At 44.4% G+C, this 19,020-nt stretch overlaps 1 protein-coding gene across 1 annotated transcript in view; it reads left to right on the forward strand.

Moving 5' to 3' along the window:
- The window catches only part of LOC132575754 (voltage-dependent L-type calcium channel subunit alpha-1C-like), a 621,373-nt gene that overhangs the window by 425,721 nt on the left and 176,632 nt on the right, over nucleotides 1-19,020 (forward strand). The window contains exons 9-10 of the mRNA XM_060244444.1: nucleotides 5,300-5,374; nucleotides 11,820-11,910. Of these exons, the coding sequence (XP_060100427.1) occupies nucleotides 5,300-5,374; nucleotides 11,820-11,910 (166 nt within the window). The remainder of the gene's footprint in view (nucleotides 1-5,299; nucleotides 5,375-11,819; nucleotides 11,911-19,020) is intronic.

Here is a 19,020-nt window from a genome sequence, read left to right on the forward strand (position 1 = left end):
TTTGTCTGTTCTTTTAAAAAGCCAATGTGGACTAGGAAATCTTGCAATGATTGGTTCCATAAATTAATTCTGCATTGTAAAGACTATTTGGGGGATAGATCAACTTGTGCTAGCAAAATAGAGGTTATAACCTCATAAATCTCTTCCTTAGTTTGTCATTTTGCAAGAAAGAAATTCTAGGGAAATTGCCAATTCAAGTTTCCAGGTTACAGCATTAGTTTCATACTATCAATATATATTCTAATAACCACAAGAAAAGTAGGAAAGGCAAACAGAGAGAGTCACAGGTTTTTGTGTACTTTTTGCAAATAAAACCATTGATTATTTCCAGGGCAGTACAATACTCTGCTGTTAAATGCAGCAGAATGAACGTATCATTTCATTTTTAAGTTAAAAGGAAAGACGAGTGAAGCCAGCATTCCCATAAACCAAGGCAATGAAAAAAAAGGTGGATACCTGTTAGGTACTCATTAAACTGAGTACCTACCGTAAAATAAAAGACCACTGGTTCTTTCAAAGATGCTCATAAACCCATTCATGAAATTGTGGTCCTGAGATGAAAACGGGGAATCTTGTAGCAGAAAAGCTGCTTGGAGAGTTGAACTAGATTTAAGGAGGCCGCTTGACAACTGAAAATGAGGAGTTACATTGCAAGGATCATTTGGTAAGTAAATTTATTTCCCAGCTCCATGGTGTACAGAGCTTCATTGTAGTGCAACATGTGAGCAGCGACAGTAGCATTGTCATTTTGCTGGGACCAGGAAAACAGCTACTCTCCTGAGTAACAGAGGGGGAAATGTTTACTTGAGATCTTGTAGCTGGCTGATGATGGCCTCACTTTAGGAATGCAGAAGCAGGGCTTTTTTTTGTAGCAGGAACTCCTTTGCATATTAGGCCACATCCCCTAATGTAGCCAAGCCTCCTGGAGCTTACAGTAGGCCCTGTATTAAGAGCCCTGTAAGCTGTTGGAGGATTGGCTACATCAGGGGTGTGTAGCTTAATATGCAAAGGAGTTCCTGCTGCAAAAAAGCCTTGTGCAGGCTTCATTCATATATAAATGAAGTCGCATCTCCTGTGGGCAAGTGACAAAGCCAGGAAGGAGGAGTACTACTATTCTGTGATGCTGTACCAGGACGTGAGCTTGAAGTAAGAGTGCCAACTTCTGCATTTAGGGTTGCCAGGTGGGACCTAGAGAGCTGTTCTGGAGAAAATGTCTGCTTTAAAGGGTGGACTCTATGGCATTGTACCCTGCTAAGGCTCCCTCTGCTCCTCAAAACCCACCCTCTCCCAGATCTACACCCAAAATTTCCAGGTATTTTCCAACACAAACCGGGCAACCCTAGAATTCATGGTGATTGGGAAGAGGCCCACTCTCTGAAGCTGCCATTTCTGTCAGAGAACTGAGCTCTAGTCTGGGAAGCAGTTGTAATTTTGGGGACACACCAGGCCCCACCTAAAGATTGGTAACCAAGTTTGGAGAATGGGGAGGCAGAGTTACCACTGCAAGATTTTGCCTAGCATGACTGAGACGGGAGGTGCCATGCTGCTAAGGATGTCAGCGGCCCTAGATAATGTTCTGAAGACATATAAAAAAGCCCTGTTGCTGAATCCGAACAGGAGTGGATCCCATAAAATGGAACTATGAGGAGGCTCTTCTGTATTCCTTAAAAGAACGAGGCATATGTATAATAAAAAAAGGTACAGGTAGTCCCCTGTGCAAGCACCAGTCGTTTCTGACTCTGGGGTGACGTTGCTTTCACGTTTTCAAGGCAGACTTTTTACAGGGTCGTTTGCCATTGCCTTCCCTAGTCCTCTACACTCCCCCCCCCACCCCCAGCAAGCTGGGTACTCATTTTACCGACCTCAGAAGGATGGAGGCTGAGTCAACCTGAGCCAGCTACCTGAACCAGCTTCCACTGGGATCGAACTCAGGTTGTGAGCAGAGAGTTCTGACTGCAGTACTGCAGCTTTATCACTCTGCGCCATGGGGCTCTATATGTATAATAAATAAATATAAATAAATTGTAATAGATTTTTTAAAAAAGAAATACACCATTACTACACACTTCTGACACAGGGAAGCTGCCTTTAACAGGATAGCTGTGGCCAGCTTTATACCATTTTTGCTTATCTCATCAAATTAAAAGTAGTTGGAGGAGTGATTTAATTTTATTTTAAACATTTATATCCTGCCTCTTAGCATAAGCTCTTGAAGCAGCTTTTTAACATAAGCTTTCAAGGCAGCTTACAAGAACATACAGACAAAACCCATTAAAAACACACACAATTGATTACAAAACAGCATACAGCATTTTAAAACATCTGAAAACAACATAAAAGCCAAGAACAATATGAGGGAGGGAGGAGAGAATCTCCCTGATAAAAAGCTTAGATTGTCTTAGCCTGGCTTGTGAAATGAAGAAAGTCAGGTGCTAGGTATGCAGCAGAGGGGAAGGCATTCTGAAGGTAGAGGTGCCACCACAGAAAGGACCCTATCCTGGGTAGCCACCTTCTTCAGATCAGGTGATGCAGGATGCTAAGTAAAGCCTCTTAGGTCAACCTGTTGGATTAATGTCATAGAATTACTGTGTAGTAGTGCTTAAGTTAGGAAGTTAAGAACATTCTCTACAATAAAATTTGCTTTCAGAATTTCAGGAGAGAGAATGCTTGCCCCAAAGCTGACACTGCAGATAAAAATATGGTGGAAACTTTGGGCAGGACCAGATCTACATGTTTTTTGAGGGGGGGGGGGGCAAATAAAAAAATGATACCCCCTTATGGGCCATTCTGTCTTATGGTCCCATAGAATACAATGGACTCCATTCCCAATTTGGTGCCCCCCCTCCATCGGCTCCCGGGGCAAGCACCCCCCTCTGCCCCCCTTAGATCTGGCCCTGTCTTTGGGTGATTACAGATGGCTGGGTCAGGGTGGCATCAAGCTGCCCCAAAGAGAGCCGGCTGGAAAAGGAGCAGACTGAAAGCCTCCAGACAGCACACGGCATGCTCTCTGAACAGGAATGGGCTGTGTGCGCCCTGGAGGAGCTTCCAGAGCGCTCGTGTGCCTGTTGGTCGCTCCGCCTTCCAGTTGGCCAGGGAAGTGCCTCAAAGCCGCCTAGGAAATTAGGCACCACTTTGTAAGTGGTGCTTTTCTGAGGCGGCTTTGATCCGGCCCTTGGTGGGCTGCAGTCGGGACAGGGACGGCAGGCAGATGTGCCTTTGTGGACACACTTTTTTGATCTGCCTTCCTCCCATCCCCAGGGCAGCTTAAAACATCCATCTGTTATCACCCTTTATTTGGCAAATTACCTGGAAGACAGCAGCACACTCATTTACTTGTGACAAGCATATTTTTTAGCATCCAGTATTGGTTTAAATATTGGATAATCTATGTTAAGGAAGTAGTTTTCCCACTATCTGAATTCCTCTTGCATTTTCCCCATCTGGTCAGCTGGTCAAGTAAAATTTATGAAACCTGACAAGATTCCTACTATCCAATAGAATGGCCACACCATGTGTATGCCTAAAAGAAATGGGGTGTTCTGATTCCTAAATGCCACTGTAAATAGCTGAGCCCAGCTGGAAACCAAATACATTTGCAGAAAGGCAGCAATATTTTAGCACAGCCGTGAACTAAACTTCTGTATCCAGGGTAGAAAAATAATGCCAGGTTTGCTCTCTTCTTCCTGTGCACAATAGACTGATATGTACTTTTTTTTCTTCTCCTTTGTTGACAGAAAGAATCCATTTCTGAATGTCAAAGCTACACACTGTTCAGTTCACTTCCTGGGCTCATCTGTGATCCACATGAGGTCCACCAAATGTCACGTGTAGCTGCCTTTTGGCTTGTAGTGCTTGAGTTCACGACACCTGCTAGATGTTTTCCAGAACTCAAAAAAAATTATAGTATTTTACAACTGATGTGCAGAATTCCCTGCCTCTGTTCCCAAAATGTAGCTGTAGCTGTGATAGCAGAGATGCTAATATTTGTATTCTTTTTTTGTAATTTCTCAAAAAGAAATAGCTAGTAACAGTTGAGCAATAACTGGTTTTCCACCCTCCACAGTGACTTTGCTGGTGAAACATGCCAATCAAAGAACAAATTTTTGCTTGCTTGTTAGGGCTGCTAAGCCCCCGGTCAGGGCAGGGATTCCCCTGCCTGGGAGGTTCCCAGCCCGCCAGCCCACATTGGGCTGGTGGGGGGCACCTCCCCCATCATCATCGGTGTGATGACATCATCCAGAATGATGCCATCACGATGGCAACAGCGGCTGCTCTAGGCAATTCCGGGAAAACTATGGTTTTCCTGGACACTCTTGCCATTAAGGAGGGGAAACTCTGTGGTACAATAGGTACCATAGAGTCTTTTCCCCTCCCAAATGGCTAAAGCATCCAGGAAAACTATAGAGTTTTTTCCGGAAATGCCCAGAGCGGCCGCAAGCGCTTATACATTCATAGCCCCCTTCAAACATGCACAGGGCATCTCATAATGTAAAAGCACAACACGTTGTAGAAATTCACATTTTAAAAAGCAATCAAAAATCGAAGATCTGCACAGAACAACTGAAAGAGAGCCATTGCTAGTCAGAATAGAGTGTTAGATAGACCCGATCCTTATTTGTTACATGGCAGCTTCACATGTTCTGGAGGCCAAAAAAATAACAAGACTCACAGCAATATTTGCACCAATGTATTTGATTTATTTTCTTTTACCCCTAATGATTCTATCGTGGTTTGCCTCTGTGTTGTTCTTCCGGTTTCCTTCTTCAGGGACCAGCTAGGTAGGGTTACTCTTCAAGCAGAAGGCGAGTTAAGGAAAGCAGCATTGTTGAATCCTCTTGTCTGCAAGCACAGAATTCTGTGGGGGAAATCATGACGGTAACTGGTATAAAACCAATACAGTTAAAAGTGTAGATATGTCTTCAGTGGGGCACTATGTAAACAAGTCTGCTTTTAGAACTATGGACAGTCACTACAGAGTTGGGAATTTGCTCACTTGGTGCATCTGTGTGTCCAGCTCAATGGTGTGATGTTCCTGGAATTTTGTGGGTTCAGGTGTAAGGACCAGTGGAACACTGGAAGACAGATCATCTGATTCTCTGCCAGTGTAACTGTTGTAATGTTTCATTCTTCCATGTGCCTTTGTTTTCATCTTGCATTCTTAATTCCCATGATGAAAGATATGAGGTGGCTGTCTTACATGTAAGCTGAGTTCCTTGTTTCTTTTTCTTTTGACTGTCCCGGGCTGCATGTTCTCTGTTGATGTCTTGTTCCTGGTTCTTGACCATCTTGTCTGTGAAAGGAAACACTCCAGCTGGCTTGCCTGATAAGAAGAAAGGAAAGTTTGCTTGGTTTAGTCACTCCTCAGAACCTCATGGTAATGTTCCAATGTACTCTTGTGCCCATCTGTTTATGTGTACATATGTGTTTCTGTGTGGTATCTGTACAGTATGTTGGTGCATGTATATGTCTCTTTCTATTGCTTCTGTAGCATTGTACACTTGTGTTTAAGGTGATAGTTCCCACTTATCTCTTCTGCATTCCTGTCCCAAGTTGCCAAGCTTCAATAGGTCTCCAAAATGCTCTATCAAAATCTGATTATGTTCCTTATTAATTCTGTTCTGTGTCCCTCAAACAGCCATATGCTAGAATGCTAACCATAGGATCACTTTGTTTTATCTGTACCAAGATGATATTTCATTATTCCTTGGGTAACTTTTATGAGCCTATGTGTAGTATTTTAAAAATTGTGTGTGTAATTGCCAGATAGAGCATTTCCAGATGTTTATCTGTTCTAAAATGAAAGATCATTCACACTAACAGGAAATAAAGGAGAGGGGGGGAAGAAATGAATGAATTTAGAGGTATTAGCACCACACATTGTGGAGAGAGAGAGAATCCCATCTGTTGATGTAATCCACCAGGCCTTTCTGCTATGCAGTATGCTTTCAGTTTGATTATGTTTGCATGCACCGCCTTCCCATCCCAGACAGCTCCCAGGGAAATCAATGGTGGTTATGGAACAGTAGCACTTGGTAAATTTCATCCCAAGAACTGGATCCTGTGGATCCCTTCTGCTAACAGAGGCACTTCCCCTGACACAAGGGGCTCTTCCATGCTTCTATACATATATCTTGTCAAAAACATTGGCATCAGGGAAGCCTTATCTGCTGTAGTCAGGGCTTATGCCATATTAGCCAAAGACAAAGACGGCTTAATTCTGCTAATCAAGATAATCAAAAATATAATCATTCATTAAATTTCACAAAATGAAGGCAATGGGATTTGATCATCAGAATGGGCCCAGGAAAAAATTCAGTTTGCTTTGTTTGTTTGTTGTTGTTTACTCACTTCTATTTTAGGCAAGTGGTCAATAAGAATGTTTAACAAGAGTGTTTTCCAAGTAAAACATTTCCAAGTAAAACATTAGACTTCCCAAAACTTACACCAGAAAGAAAAGCTGACAGCCCTGCACATAACACCTGTTGTGCAATAAGGCAATTGTATGAATCCATCCTGGATGGTTTCTTATTTAAATAATTCAGATTTGGTGACACGTATCTTTTCAGCTCTTAATATAGGCCATGCTGTGAAATCTTGTATCTGTTGTGTGGCTTGTATAACGTATAGTTTGGGGATCTTCCAGATCATCCGTCCAGCCTCATTGCATTACCCTGGAGCAGTCATTCCGTTGTGGGTTAAGATAAGACACTGTGTGTCCTTAGAGATCAGAAAAGTGGGAAGGGGTTAGCTTGGAGGTTAGCTTAACTAGCAGCACTAAAGATTCAGACTGAATTCAGTAGAATGGAGAATACCAGTGCTGTGCAAGGCAGTGATATGATTATGGCCAGTCACCACTGATGTTGCCAACCCAATGAACTGGGAGCTGTTTAATGCTGAATGGATTGATGACAGCCTATCTAGCATACAAATGTTGAACCTACAGCTTGGAACATAGTGATGTCACTGTATGTCAGCAATTAAGGTGAGGTTGAATGAATACCTGTTGGGAGTGCTTTAAACGGATAAGAATTTTATTATAGAGCAAATTGGATTTAATGACAATGAAGGTTCAGTCTTGAAGGCCCTTCTGTCACACAGACAACCACACACGAGCAAATGGAATAACAGTAACATGACATACAATTATTATTACCAACCTTTCCACCTTGTTCTCTAATTCAGCTTCTCTGTTATTCCCCAGTACTGGAGCAAAATGCCTGTGTGTCCTATATATTTGCTTCCCTCCTATCTTCTGGTTTATTTTCGTCTAGCATTTTTAATATAACTTTGCAGTCTTTTGGAGAATGAGATGATGGGTGAAATTCTGAACTAGTTGAAGCACAAGGCATCATTTTGCTTTTGCTTTACTCAGGTGAACTAACCCCATCACCAGCATAAATCACTGAAATCACCTGGCACAATAGAGCTCTGAATTCACTTGGAGCTTTAGGTAACAGACTGTAAATAAATGTGCAGTGTTTATAATGTAAAGTCTGAGGTCTTTACAGGACCCTGGTTAGCACCTACTTTTCAAAGCAGCCATATTTTGAATTGAGCTACAGTCCAAGGGCTAGCCGTGTTGTTTCTATCCACTGGCTTGCTTTAATACAAACCGAAAAATTGGAAAGAATTCTTTCTTGCTTTTCTTCTGGGCATAACGTAAAGACCTGTGTCTTTCCTAGTGTGCCACAGGTACTGAAAGGGATGATGAAGTTTTGGAATCAGGTGCTACACTTGGGGGCACACAGGGTAGCTTTGGGGGCTGGCTGTACCCCTGGCTTACTATCCGTTCCCTATCCTTATGGCACAGGAGAATTAAAGCCTTGAAGCTTTCAGTCTACTTTAAAGAGCAACTTAATGAAAATTTTCATTTGTCTTAGATTCTGGAAGAGAAACTCCAGGGAATAATAGTGCAAGAATATAATCTGCTGGGTTAGCATGATTTACTTTCCATGCGGTATTTAACAACAGACTTTAAATTTCAAAGCATAGTCAAGTGTCCTGCAGTAATTCACTTGGCTGTAGGATTTGCTTCTCTTTCTTGAGGATTCCGTAAATAGAACTAAGTGCACTCGGGCTATATTTTCTCCATTACTTCTTCATGAGGTAATTTCCTTTGGCACTCTCCCATGCAGCTAATACAAAGTATGATAATACACAATATAGCATAGTGAAGCTTATTCATGTATTCTAGAACAGCCACTGTGGGATTCATTGATCTACATTATGGTGGGTATATAGCGAAGTGGTCAATAGAATATCACAAGTGGGAACCCACGATGACTCCTTCCTTCCATCACTGCTCTTCTCAGAGAGTCCACCACACCTCCCATCCATCACCTCCACTGAAAGCGAGCTTGGAACCACCATTTCCCCCCTGCCCCCACTGCCTGAGCCCCACACTGCCTGAGCCCTGTCTCCTTTGCCAGGCCTGCCGCATCTCCATCCCACCATCACTTCTAATGCAGCTCTGACTACTCCCAGCAATCCCAGTGCAGGTCCCCCATTTTCCCCTCCCCAGCCTAAACTGTTGATGAGACTTGTCGGGGGGGGGGGTCCCATCTCCCTCTATCACCTGGCAGTGCCTCTGTACCCCACCACCCACCTTTGAGATTGGCAGCAGAGGTTGGACCTGGAAGTCTCTCCTGGTATCCTCTATTGTGGCAGCTGGGCCTGGAGCAGCTCCCAGTGTCCTCCGCCATGACAGCTAGGCAGGGGTGGAATTCTAGCAGGAGCTCCTTTGCATTTTAGGCCACACACCTCTGATGTAGCCAGTCCTCCAAGAGCTTACAAAAAAGAGCCTTGTAAGCTCTTGGAGGATTGGCTACATTGGGTGTGTGGCCTAATGTACAAAGGAGCTCCTGCTAGAATTCCACCCCTGCAGCTAGGACTAGAGCAGCCCCCAGCATCTTCCACTGCAGTGGCCATGGCCAGAGCTTGTCCTCTGCCATGGTAGCAGGGCCTGGAGCAGCCCCCAATGCCCCCTGCTTTGCAGCTGGGACTGGAGCAGCACATGACCCGGGCCCAGAGTTTGTCCTCTGTCATGGCAAATCAGAGCTTCTCCAGGGGTCCTCCACCACAGCAGCCAGGCCTGGAGCGGCTCCTTGCAGCAGACACAGCCAACTATACTGGTAAGAGTATTGTCTGTGCATGCTCAGACAATGCTTTTTAAAAAAAATGGGGACCAGTTTAACCCCCCCCCCCCCAATATATTTTTATTAAATTTTCAGATTTTTCTGCAAACTTACGGGGTCCCTCAAGTTTGCAGAAAAATCTTTTTAGCATTGGTCTGGCCCCGATCTGCGGATCTAGTTATCTGCAGGTAGGGACCAAACTTGGCTATTGGATATATAGATGAGCTCAAGGGAAGGGGGGCTTATCATAGGTTGGCTGATGACTGGCCAGATGATAAAAGTTGAAGCATTGCTTCGTGTTGCTCCAAAACCACTGTCATGTGTATCTGCATCCTAGCTTCTCAATAGTTTTATATGAATCTATTCCATACCCTTTTGGTTTTGCTCTTGTTCTCTGCACCCTAATTGTGATCGAGAATGCATGCAGACATTGCCTGCCCTGCTCAAATTAACAAGTATAGAACAGAAACAAAAGCAAAATATCTTTTCCCCATTTGCCTTCTTCCCACAATTGTTGACGTGTGACTTGGTCGAGTGGCATGCATAATGGTTACACCAAGTGCCCAGCATGGAAGTCAATCTTTATTCAACTTACTACTACAAAGCTGCCAAAAGTGAACAGACTGATGGTATGGTAGATGTAGGCTGAATTGCTGGGTGCCCTGTGAATGAGTCACACCACTTGCTTTATCATATGCCACACGATGCAAGGATACACTTAACCCAAATACTCAGCATACCAGTTTGGCATTCTATTTGTCTCTGGCTTTTTACATACCAAAATACAAAGATGAGGTTGCCAAAGTGTTGCAGTTTTTCATGATCACTTTTGTTTGGGTTTGTTTCTGGTTCTCCTTCAATGCCCCGGTTTGGCTCTGTCCATAGTATCTGCCATGCATGCTGCTTTGTGTCTGGTCTGTGAGTTATTCTTTGCATCAGGAATTTTTCTAAGACCTCTGAATATTCACAGAGACAGTTATACACAAAAACTCACCAATAATTTTGCTGAATTGAAAAAGGTCTTGAGGGGGAGTAGGAAGTAACGAGTGGTATGCAGTGTAAGAAAAAGCAAGAAAATATTTTATGTATGATTTAGGGGAAATAGCTCAGGGAATGCATCTATTCAACATTGCTTTATACAAGACTCTGATAATCATGGAATAGCTGTAGAATGATAGCCAGGGTAAGGGCTCCCCTAAAATTTCAGAACTCATTATGTGATATCACATGAAAATTGTCGTTCAGTCGCACAGTCGAGTCCAACTCTTTGCGACCCCATGGACAAAGTCACGCCACTCCCTCCTGTCCTCCACCATCCTCCAAAGTCCGCTCAAATTTATGTTTGTTACATCAGTGATGCTGTCCAGCCATCTCATCTTTTGCCGTCCCCTTCATCTTTTGCCTTCTGTCTTTCCCAGCATCAGGATCTTCTCCAGGGAGTGCTCCCTTCTCACTTGGTGGCCAAAGTTACTGAGCATCAGCTTCAGCATCTGACCTTCCAGGGAACAGTCTGGGTTGATTTCCCTTAGGACTGACTGATTGGATCTTCTTGCAGTCCAAGGGAGTCTCAAGATTCTTCCCCAGCACCACAGCTCAAAAGCATCTATTCTTCTGCACTCAGCCTTCCTTATGGTGCAGCTCTCACAGCCATACATTACTACTGGGAATATCATCGCTTTGACTATTTGTTAAATGGGGCAACAACTGTATTTAGGGTTGCCAAGTCCCCAACGTTGCCCGGCGGGGGACTTTCGCGTACGCTTGATGCAATGATGTCACCCAGAAATGACATCATCATGCCAGTGCTTGTGGCCACTCTAGGCGTTTCCAGGAAAAAACTGTGGTTTTCCTGGATGCTCTAGCCATTTGGGAGGGGGAAAACTCTATGGTACCTATTCTATGGTACCTATTGTACCATAGAATTTTCCCTCCCAAATAGCTAGAGCTTCTGGGAAAACCATCGAGTTTTACCGGAAACACCTAGAGTGGCCACGATGTGAAGTCACCGGCGTGATGATGTCACTTCTGGGTGATGTCATCGCGCTGACAATGTCAGGGGAAGTTCCCCCTGCCAGCCCAATGTGGGCCGGCGGATTGGGAACCTCCCAGGTGGGGGAACCCCCTCCCGGACTGGGGGCTTGGCAGCCCTAATTGTATTGCTAAAGTAACCTCAGAAGTAGGAAAGGGACACAGGGTGAGATGCAGCCTAACCATGTTAATTGTTCCATACATATGATGCAAAAGTCATGGGTAGGCATACCCTCAGTATGAGGGTATATATGGAAATAATTTTGATTGCATAGAGACTTACAAAATCAAATGGCGTGTTCATACACACTAAATAACATACTTTGCAACTGGATTTTTACTGTGTAAGCATAGCAAAATTCACATGCAAAGAGTCACAATGTGGAAGCACCCAATTCCACTCCTTTTCTACATAGTTTTATGAAATAGGGCTATATGAAATAAGGCTCTCCCTATGCAGTGCAAGTGAATTTGACGGTAGGTGCTTACCCAAGAGCTCCCCTGAGATTTTTATCCAAATTGTGCCAAGTCCAAGATCTGCAGTTTCGCTCTTCATTATTAACCTGTGCCTTTTTGCTAAGCTAGTACCACCAACTTCTAACGTATTGCAGACTAATCACCAACATTCTGTTCTTTTCTTCCCTCTGACTCTTGCAGTGAGCATGCCCACCAGTGAAACAGAATCTGTCAACACTGATAATGTGGCAGGAGGTGATATTGAGGGAGAAAACTGCGGAGCACGGCTGGCGTGAGTTTATCCATATATGTGTGTGTTTTCTGTGTTTTGTCAAATATAAAGGAATAAACTTTAAGGATTTGTTTCGCAGGTAGCTTTGCCAGAGACACCTTCTTCTGAACGAGCGGACATTTGGAATAAGGTGTTCCCTTGTTTGAGAACATCAGAGTTTCACATAGTGAATTATGAATATTTCTTGCACCAGGAAGTGAGCATCAGCACTCTGCATATTTCCAATTCCCATTCCTCCCCATTAAAGAAAAGAAATCTGACATCCATATTTACAGAAGTGAGAAGAATTGTATGTGATACTTACCTCTAGAGAATGCCCTGAGAAGAAGTTCCCGACAGGGTTCTTTCCGGGCCTCAGATTCAGCAGGAGCTCACAGGAGCACAGCTCCTAAACCTTTCTGACAGTTCCCCCTCTTCCTTCCCACCTACCTTGTCCTTCGAATAGTAGGTGCAGCTGCATAACAATCCCTGGATTAAAAGAGCAGGCAGCCAGCCAGCCACTAGGGGCTTTGCCATGCCCCCAGCAGCCCTCATTAACCCCTGGAGAAGCCCACATCACCCTTTCTCCATTTCTTATGTGATTTTGGGAGGCAGGTGGCTCGCTAGCCTTTTGACTGTGGAAGAAGGGGGTGGTCCAGGAGAACCTCAGGCGAATGAAGCCTGCTTGGGCTAGCTGGATCTCTAGCCAGCCCAAGCAGGCCTCGCTCACCTGGGGCTTTCCTTTCTTTCATCGAGTTGCTTTTGGCTGGGGGGGAGCATATGCTAATGTTATGCTAATGATCTCCGCCACTTATTTTTCTACAAAACAACCCCTGGTTCTTTCAGAGATCATCTGAGCTGGATGCACCAAAGTTGTTCTCAAAAGCATAATTCCCCACATAATATCCTAAGGGTACATTGAACGTCAATTCATATGTGTCACCTACATTGGCACCTTCTAATGAACCTGTAAAGCATGAAAAGAAAGAGCCTTTCTTGGAAAATGGAGGGATATGTGGGGGACATGTGCTGTGACTTCTGCTCCCAGGTCTTTGCAGACCCTTCTCTCTCCTTCGCACCTTGGCAGATGCCAGAATATACATGGCAGACATGTCTCATAAACAGAGCATTTTTTGTAGCAGGAACTCCTTTGCATATTAGGCCACACACCCCTGATGTAGCCAATCTTCCTGGAGCTTACAGTAGGCCCAGTACTAAGAGCTGTAAGCTCTTGGAGGATTGGCTACATCAGGGGGACGTGGCATAATATGCAGAGGAGTTCCTGCTACAAAAAACCCCTCCTGTTTAGAGGAGAGCCAGTTTGGTGTAGTGGTTAAGTGTGCGGACTCTTATCTGGGAGAACCGGGTTTGATTCCCCACTCCTCCACTTGCACCTGCTAGCATGGCCTTGGGTCCGCCATAGCTCTGGCAGAGGTTGTCCTTGAAAGGGCAGCTGCTGTGAGAGCCCTCTCCAGCCCCACCCACCTCACAGGGTGTCTGTTGTGGGGGAGGAAGGTAAAGGAGATTGTGAGCCACTCTGAGGCTCTTCGGAGTGGAGGGCGGGATATAAATCCAATACCTTCTTCATCTTCATCTTCTTCTCCTGTTTATAAATATAACATTGGCTCATAGGAAACTAGGGAAGCAGTTGTGAGACAGAACAAATGGAAATAAGTAAGAGACAAAAGAAGCAGGAATCAAGAATCAGGGAAAGGGGCGGGGAATCAATGTTAACTAGAGGACTGCAAGTTCAATTAGAAAATATGGGTTTGGAATAGTTAAGGGATTATTTGAAAATTGATGAAAGTGTTCTTGTTTACAAAATACAAGTGCAGCCAAGAGTGATGTGGGTGAAGAAAAGCATTTAAAAGCTTTCCCCATGGACCATATTGCCACTGAAATTTGCAAATCTAATGGGTCCTCTATTGGGGCACATGTAACAGTACATATAAGTTTTTTTGTAGCAGATGTGGATGCATGGGACAGGTTCTTTCAGTAGGAAAATGCCTTATAGGAGAAGAATTATAGCCTCTTTCTCCTGGTCTTGTCTTCCCCTTCAAATCAAAGCCCCAGCACCACATTTTATAAAGTAACAGAAATAGTCTTAAAAGATCTATGGAAGCACACACAGTTCTTTCTGAGGCCACCATGGCTGAAGGGAATTGTGTGGACCCCAACTGAAACTCAATGAAGACCTGGCAAGGAAGATTCAGGATTAGTTGTATCACTTTTTAAAATTCATAGAAACTGTGCAGGGCCCACAAACTGGGTCAAAAAATGAGTACTGTGTTTAACCCTTCTTCATTTCCTTACCTAAATCAGCCTCTATAGTACTTGTGACTATTCTCCACAAAGTGAATAGGGGCTGGGAGTGTGGAAATGGCACAGAAAAGGCTATTCATTGCTGATAACAGACGGGCAGTTTGGGGCGACTGGGTGGCATCCCAAATCAGGCCGGCTCAGAAAGAGGCATCACGAACCATCAACACACTCCCCTACAAGCTGTTCCCATCCCGTCCACGGGGCAACACGGGCACAATTAGACGGCTGTCATGCACCATCCCCATCACTCGGTTTGTTTTTTCCCCCATACATTTGAGTGGTCATGTGCGTTGCCACACACATGCACTCTGGGCAGTTTTTTGTTTTAAAAAGCTGGACGTGGCTTGGGGTGGCTTGGTGAGTTCACACCATCAATCCTCCTTGCTTGTTCGCTGGCGTATCCAGACACTGAAGAGGTGACTAGCTTGCGGCTCAAAAATTTGCAACCACTTTGACAGTGGTAGCTTTTTGAGCCGCTCTGAGGATACCAGAGGACAGGGTGAGTATGGGATGGGGACGGGTGGCAGATGTTCATGTTTGGAAGGATTTTTCAGGTCAGCTTCTGAGGCATCTCTGAGTCTGCACAAACTGCCTGTGTTATCAGCCCATCTGTGCTTTTTTTCCTGACCTGATTCGAAGGTCTCCAACAGCTGTTCTGAAAGGTTTTTTTAATGTGACAGATCCCAGTCTTGGATCTCCTGTATCATATCTAGTTTGGATAATAGGTCTCATGGAGTTCTGTGTCTGTTTTCTGTCATGATTTTTTTTTTGAGGGGAGGAAGAATGCAGAAAATGTCAATCCCCTCTGTTACCGTTAGTCTGCTAAAATTTACTTCCCGCACAAACTGCTCTCCCATCCATGACCATAGATCCAAGTTCTGTAGGGAAGAAGAATAGCTGGAGGGAGTGACACAGATATTTAGCAGACAAACAGCAGGAAGGGAAGATTTAGCTTAAGAGCAGAGTCTCTTCCCTCCTGCTAATTATTGCATCCTTCATTGGAAAAAAACAGAAAATTGAACTCTGTGTTGCATCTGATCTGGTTCTTAGCAGTAGGAATTATCTGGAGATGTGCATTAGTTACATTAATGTTTTAAAGAACGGAGAGATCCAGTGGCATAAACAAATCTTTGCACAATTAACGGAGGATTTGATGTATAAGATTAGAGCAATCTTTCCCTAGAATGCTAGCTTTATAGTGCAGTCCTAAACCTGTATGCTCAGAAATTAATCCAGTTTGGGTTCAATACTAAGTATTCCCAATAAATGGTATTGATAGATTGAATTGGGGGGAGATGGCAGCAGTTTGTTAGTAAATATGTCTAGGAAAGCAGCCTTAGTCTGACTAGAGACATTTTTTCTCTCCAAAATATTGCCAAAGTACCTGTTGGTTCAGTGGCTTATATAATGCAAGATTCATTTCCTTCTAATGTCCTACATATGATGGGCCTAGCAGTGCTCTCTACTGTACTTACCTGGGCGTTTTTTGAGGAGGAACACACAGGAATGCAGTTCTGGCTGGCTTGGTGTCAGGGGGTGTGGCCTTATATACAAATAAGTTCCGTCTGGACTTTTTCTACAAAAAAAGCCCTGGTACTTACTATTTATTTACTTCCTTTATATCCTGCCTTTCTCCCCAGTTGGGACCCACAGTGGCTTATTTTATCCTCATAAGAACCTGTGAAGTGTGTTAGAACGAGAGAGTGTGACTGGCCCAAGGTCATCCAGCAAACTTCCATGCCAATGTGGGGATTTGATCCTGGTTCTCCCAGCTCCTTGTCCAGCACTAACCACTGTGTCCCATAATATAGTGCCGAGATATGGACAAAGGTGGTCATTAAGTTTCCTCAAATGTTCCATCACCAGGGCTTTTTTTTTTTTAGCAGGAACGCACAGGAACACAGTTTCAGCTGGCTTGGTGCTAGGCTTCCCAAATCCCCCGCCTGGGCGGGGGACCCCCAATTTGGAGCCTCCTCCCCCCGCTCGGCAAAAATCCAGAAAGCGAGGGGAATGGCAGCCCTTCCCACGCAGCCTAGATCCCAGCAGCTTCTCCTCTCCCCTTCCCACCGATCCCTGATGCTCCTCCTCCTCCCTTCCCTTCCCTTCTCACCTCGGATCACAGCAGCTTCTCCTTGCCCCTCCCCTTCCCACCCAGCTCCATCACAGCAGCCGGAGCTTTCCCAGGCTGCTTCCTGCCCCGCCCCAAAGGACTATGTGCCTTTGCACCTCCGGAGGTGGTGAAAGGCTTCAACTTTCTGTGTCTGTGTCTTTGTTGCTGTGAAGAAGCTGGCTGGTGACTAGAGAGCCAGTCCCCTACATCGGATTTGCGAAAAGTGTGGGGGGGGTGTGGAGGAGAGGGAAACGTCTTCATTATTCCCTATGTGGAATATTTCTCATAGGGTATAATGGGGAATTGATCTGGAGGTTTCAGGGGCTCTGGGGGAGCTATTTTTTGAGGTAGAGGCACCAGATTTTCAGTATAGTATCTAGTGCCTCTCCCCAAAATACCCTCCAAGTTTCAAAACGATTGGACCAGGGGATCCAGTTCTATGAGCCCCAAAAGAAGGTGCCCCTATCCTTCATTATTTCCTATGGAAGAAAGACATTTAAAAAGGTGTGCTGTCCCTTTAAATGTGATGGCTGGAACTCCCTTGTTGGAGTTCAATTATGCTTGTCACACCCTTGTTCCTGGCTCTGCCCCCAATGTCTCCTGGCTCCACCCCCAAAGTCTCCTAGCTCCACCCCCAAAGTCCCCAGCTACTTCTTGAATTGGACTTGGCAACCCTACTTGGTGCCAGGGGTGTGGCCTAATATGCAAATGAGTTTCTGCTGGGTTTTTGCTACAAAAAAGCCTTGTGTGAAACAATGGTGATGTCAGGGGGTGGGGCCTAATATGCAAATGAGTTTCTGTTGGGCTTCCCCCCCCCCCCCAAAGCCCTGCCCATCACAGAACATACACTTTTTGCCAGGCAAAACAGATCACAGCCGGGCTTCCAGCACCTCATTAAGGACACTATTTTCCGTCCTGGGATTTTTCCAAACCAAAGGTTGCTTCTGAAGCTTCCTTTTGCTGTTGCATGTGTGTTCCTATGATAATGGCCCATTCGCTTTCTAAAGAAATTGAGCAGGGAAAATAATTTTTTGAGTGGCAGTTTCAAATCACTGTCTGTTCTGTTTCGTTCTTGCATGAAGTGCTGTGAAAATGAAAATTTAGACTGGCTTAATAACAGCAAAGCTACTTTTCCAAAGTGTTTTTGTTAAGTGTCTCTTTGGGAAAGTAGGATAGCTTCTGGGGTTTGACCACCTCCACAGAGTTACATTCTATTTTATTTGCTTTTCAGTGCAATCACAAGCATTGAATATTTACTTTTCTTGTATTTCCAAATCCAAATGGAGGGGAGAAATGCTACCCTAAAGTACTAGCAGCGTTAAGGACACCAGAAAGGATTTTGGAAAATAAATTAAGCATGAGTCATTTTGATTTGCCTGGGAGGACTTTAATCCCATTTATCAAAACAGAAGTCTGATTCACTTCTATCCTGGGTGTAAATTAGCAAGAGAGGTGCACCAGGGATCTGACAGACAAGAACCTTGGAGTCTTTGCAGACAGCTATGTGAAAAATGTTATTTTTTTTGCAGCTGAGAGAAGGTTAGTGAACAAAATATATTATGATATCAAGCATAAGAACATATGAAGAACCCTAATGGATCAGGCCAGTAGTCCATCTAGTTCAGCATCCGGTCTTACACAGTGGCCAAACAGTTCCTCTGTAGGGCCAGTCACAGGGCATAGAGGCCAAGACCTTCTCCTGATGTTGCTTTCTGGCGTGGGGATTCAGAGGTTCCTCTCAGACACTATGGCTCTGTTATGTATGTGAGTCAATGTGTTATTTATGGTGTTCCTGCCTGGCTCATTGGAGCCTGAAAGACTGAGCTTGGGGACTTAGGAACAATGGCCAGTAGGGTCCAAATCCAGACTGCCCTGCTCCAATCACAGGCCCCCTACTGGTTCGAATGACCCAATAACGTGCTAGCGTGGGATCCCAGTACTGTATGTAGTTAAGGCCCCATTGGACAGTTCTCCAGTCTTGTTAGTGCAGCCATCTACCATGCTGTACCCAATAAAGAGCTTGTTATCAGTACCAGCTCGCCTCATCCATGCCTAAGAACCAGCTGTATTATAGGCTCATAGCCACTGATAGACCAATTCTCCATGAATCTATCTAATCTCCTTTTAAAGCTGCCTATTCCTGTGGCCATCACTACATCCTTTGGCACCAAATTCAAATTCCACATTTTAATCACTCTCAATATAAAGTATTTCCTTTTGTCCTTCATGCATCTATTGCCCATCAGCTTCATTGGGTACCCTTGAGTTTTGGTAACTTGGGAGAGCGAGAAAATTTCTCTTTGTCAGTTCTCTCTACCCCATGCATAATTTCAAAAACCGCTATCATGTCTCACCATAGTTGTCTCAGACTTCTGGAATTAAGAACATTCCTAGAGTTAAGGTCAACTCAGCTGGTGTCACTCTGGGAAAAATTAGCATCCAAGTCATAGTTTTCTGTCTGAGTGGAATCGCTTTGCTGAAACATCCTGTTCAAAGAGGCCAAAATTACAGGGCTGAAGCTATTGAACCAACAAGGATTAATGGGCTAAAATGATCAGTTAAATTGAATGGATCCATTTTTGGAGATTTGGCTCTGCCCAGAATTTCTGCTTGTAGAGAGGACAATCAGCCTGATTTCCAGAGAGGAAACTCAAAACAATAAAACCCGGGGAGGGATGGGGAGAGCTATACACTTGCAA

This window comes from Heteronotia binoei, chromosome 8 (genome assembly GCF_032191835.1).
Source record: "Heteronotia binoei isolate CCM8104 ecotype False Entrance Well chromosome 8, APGP_CSIRO_Hbin_v1, whole genome shotgun sequence".
Classification (NCBI taxonomy): Eukaryota; Metazoa; Chordata; class Lepidosauria; order Squamata; family Gekkonidae; genus Heteronotia; species Heteronotia binoei.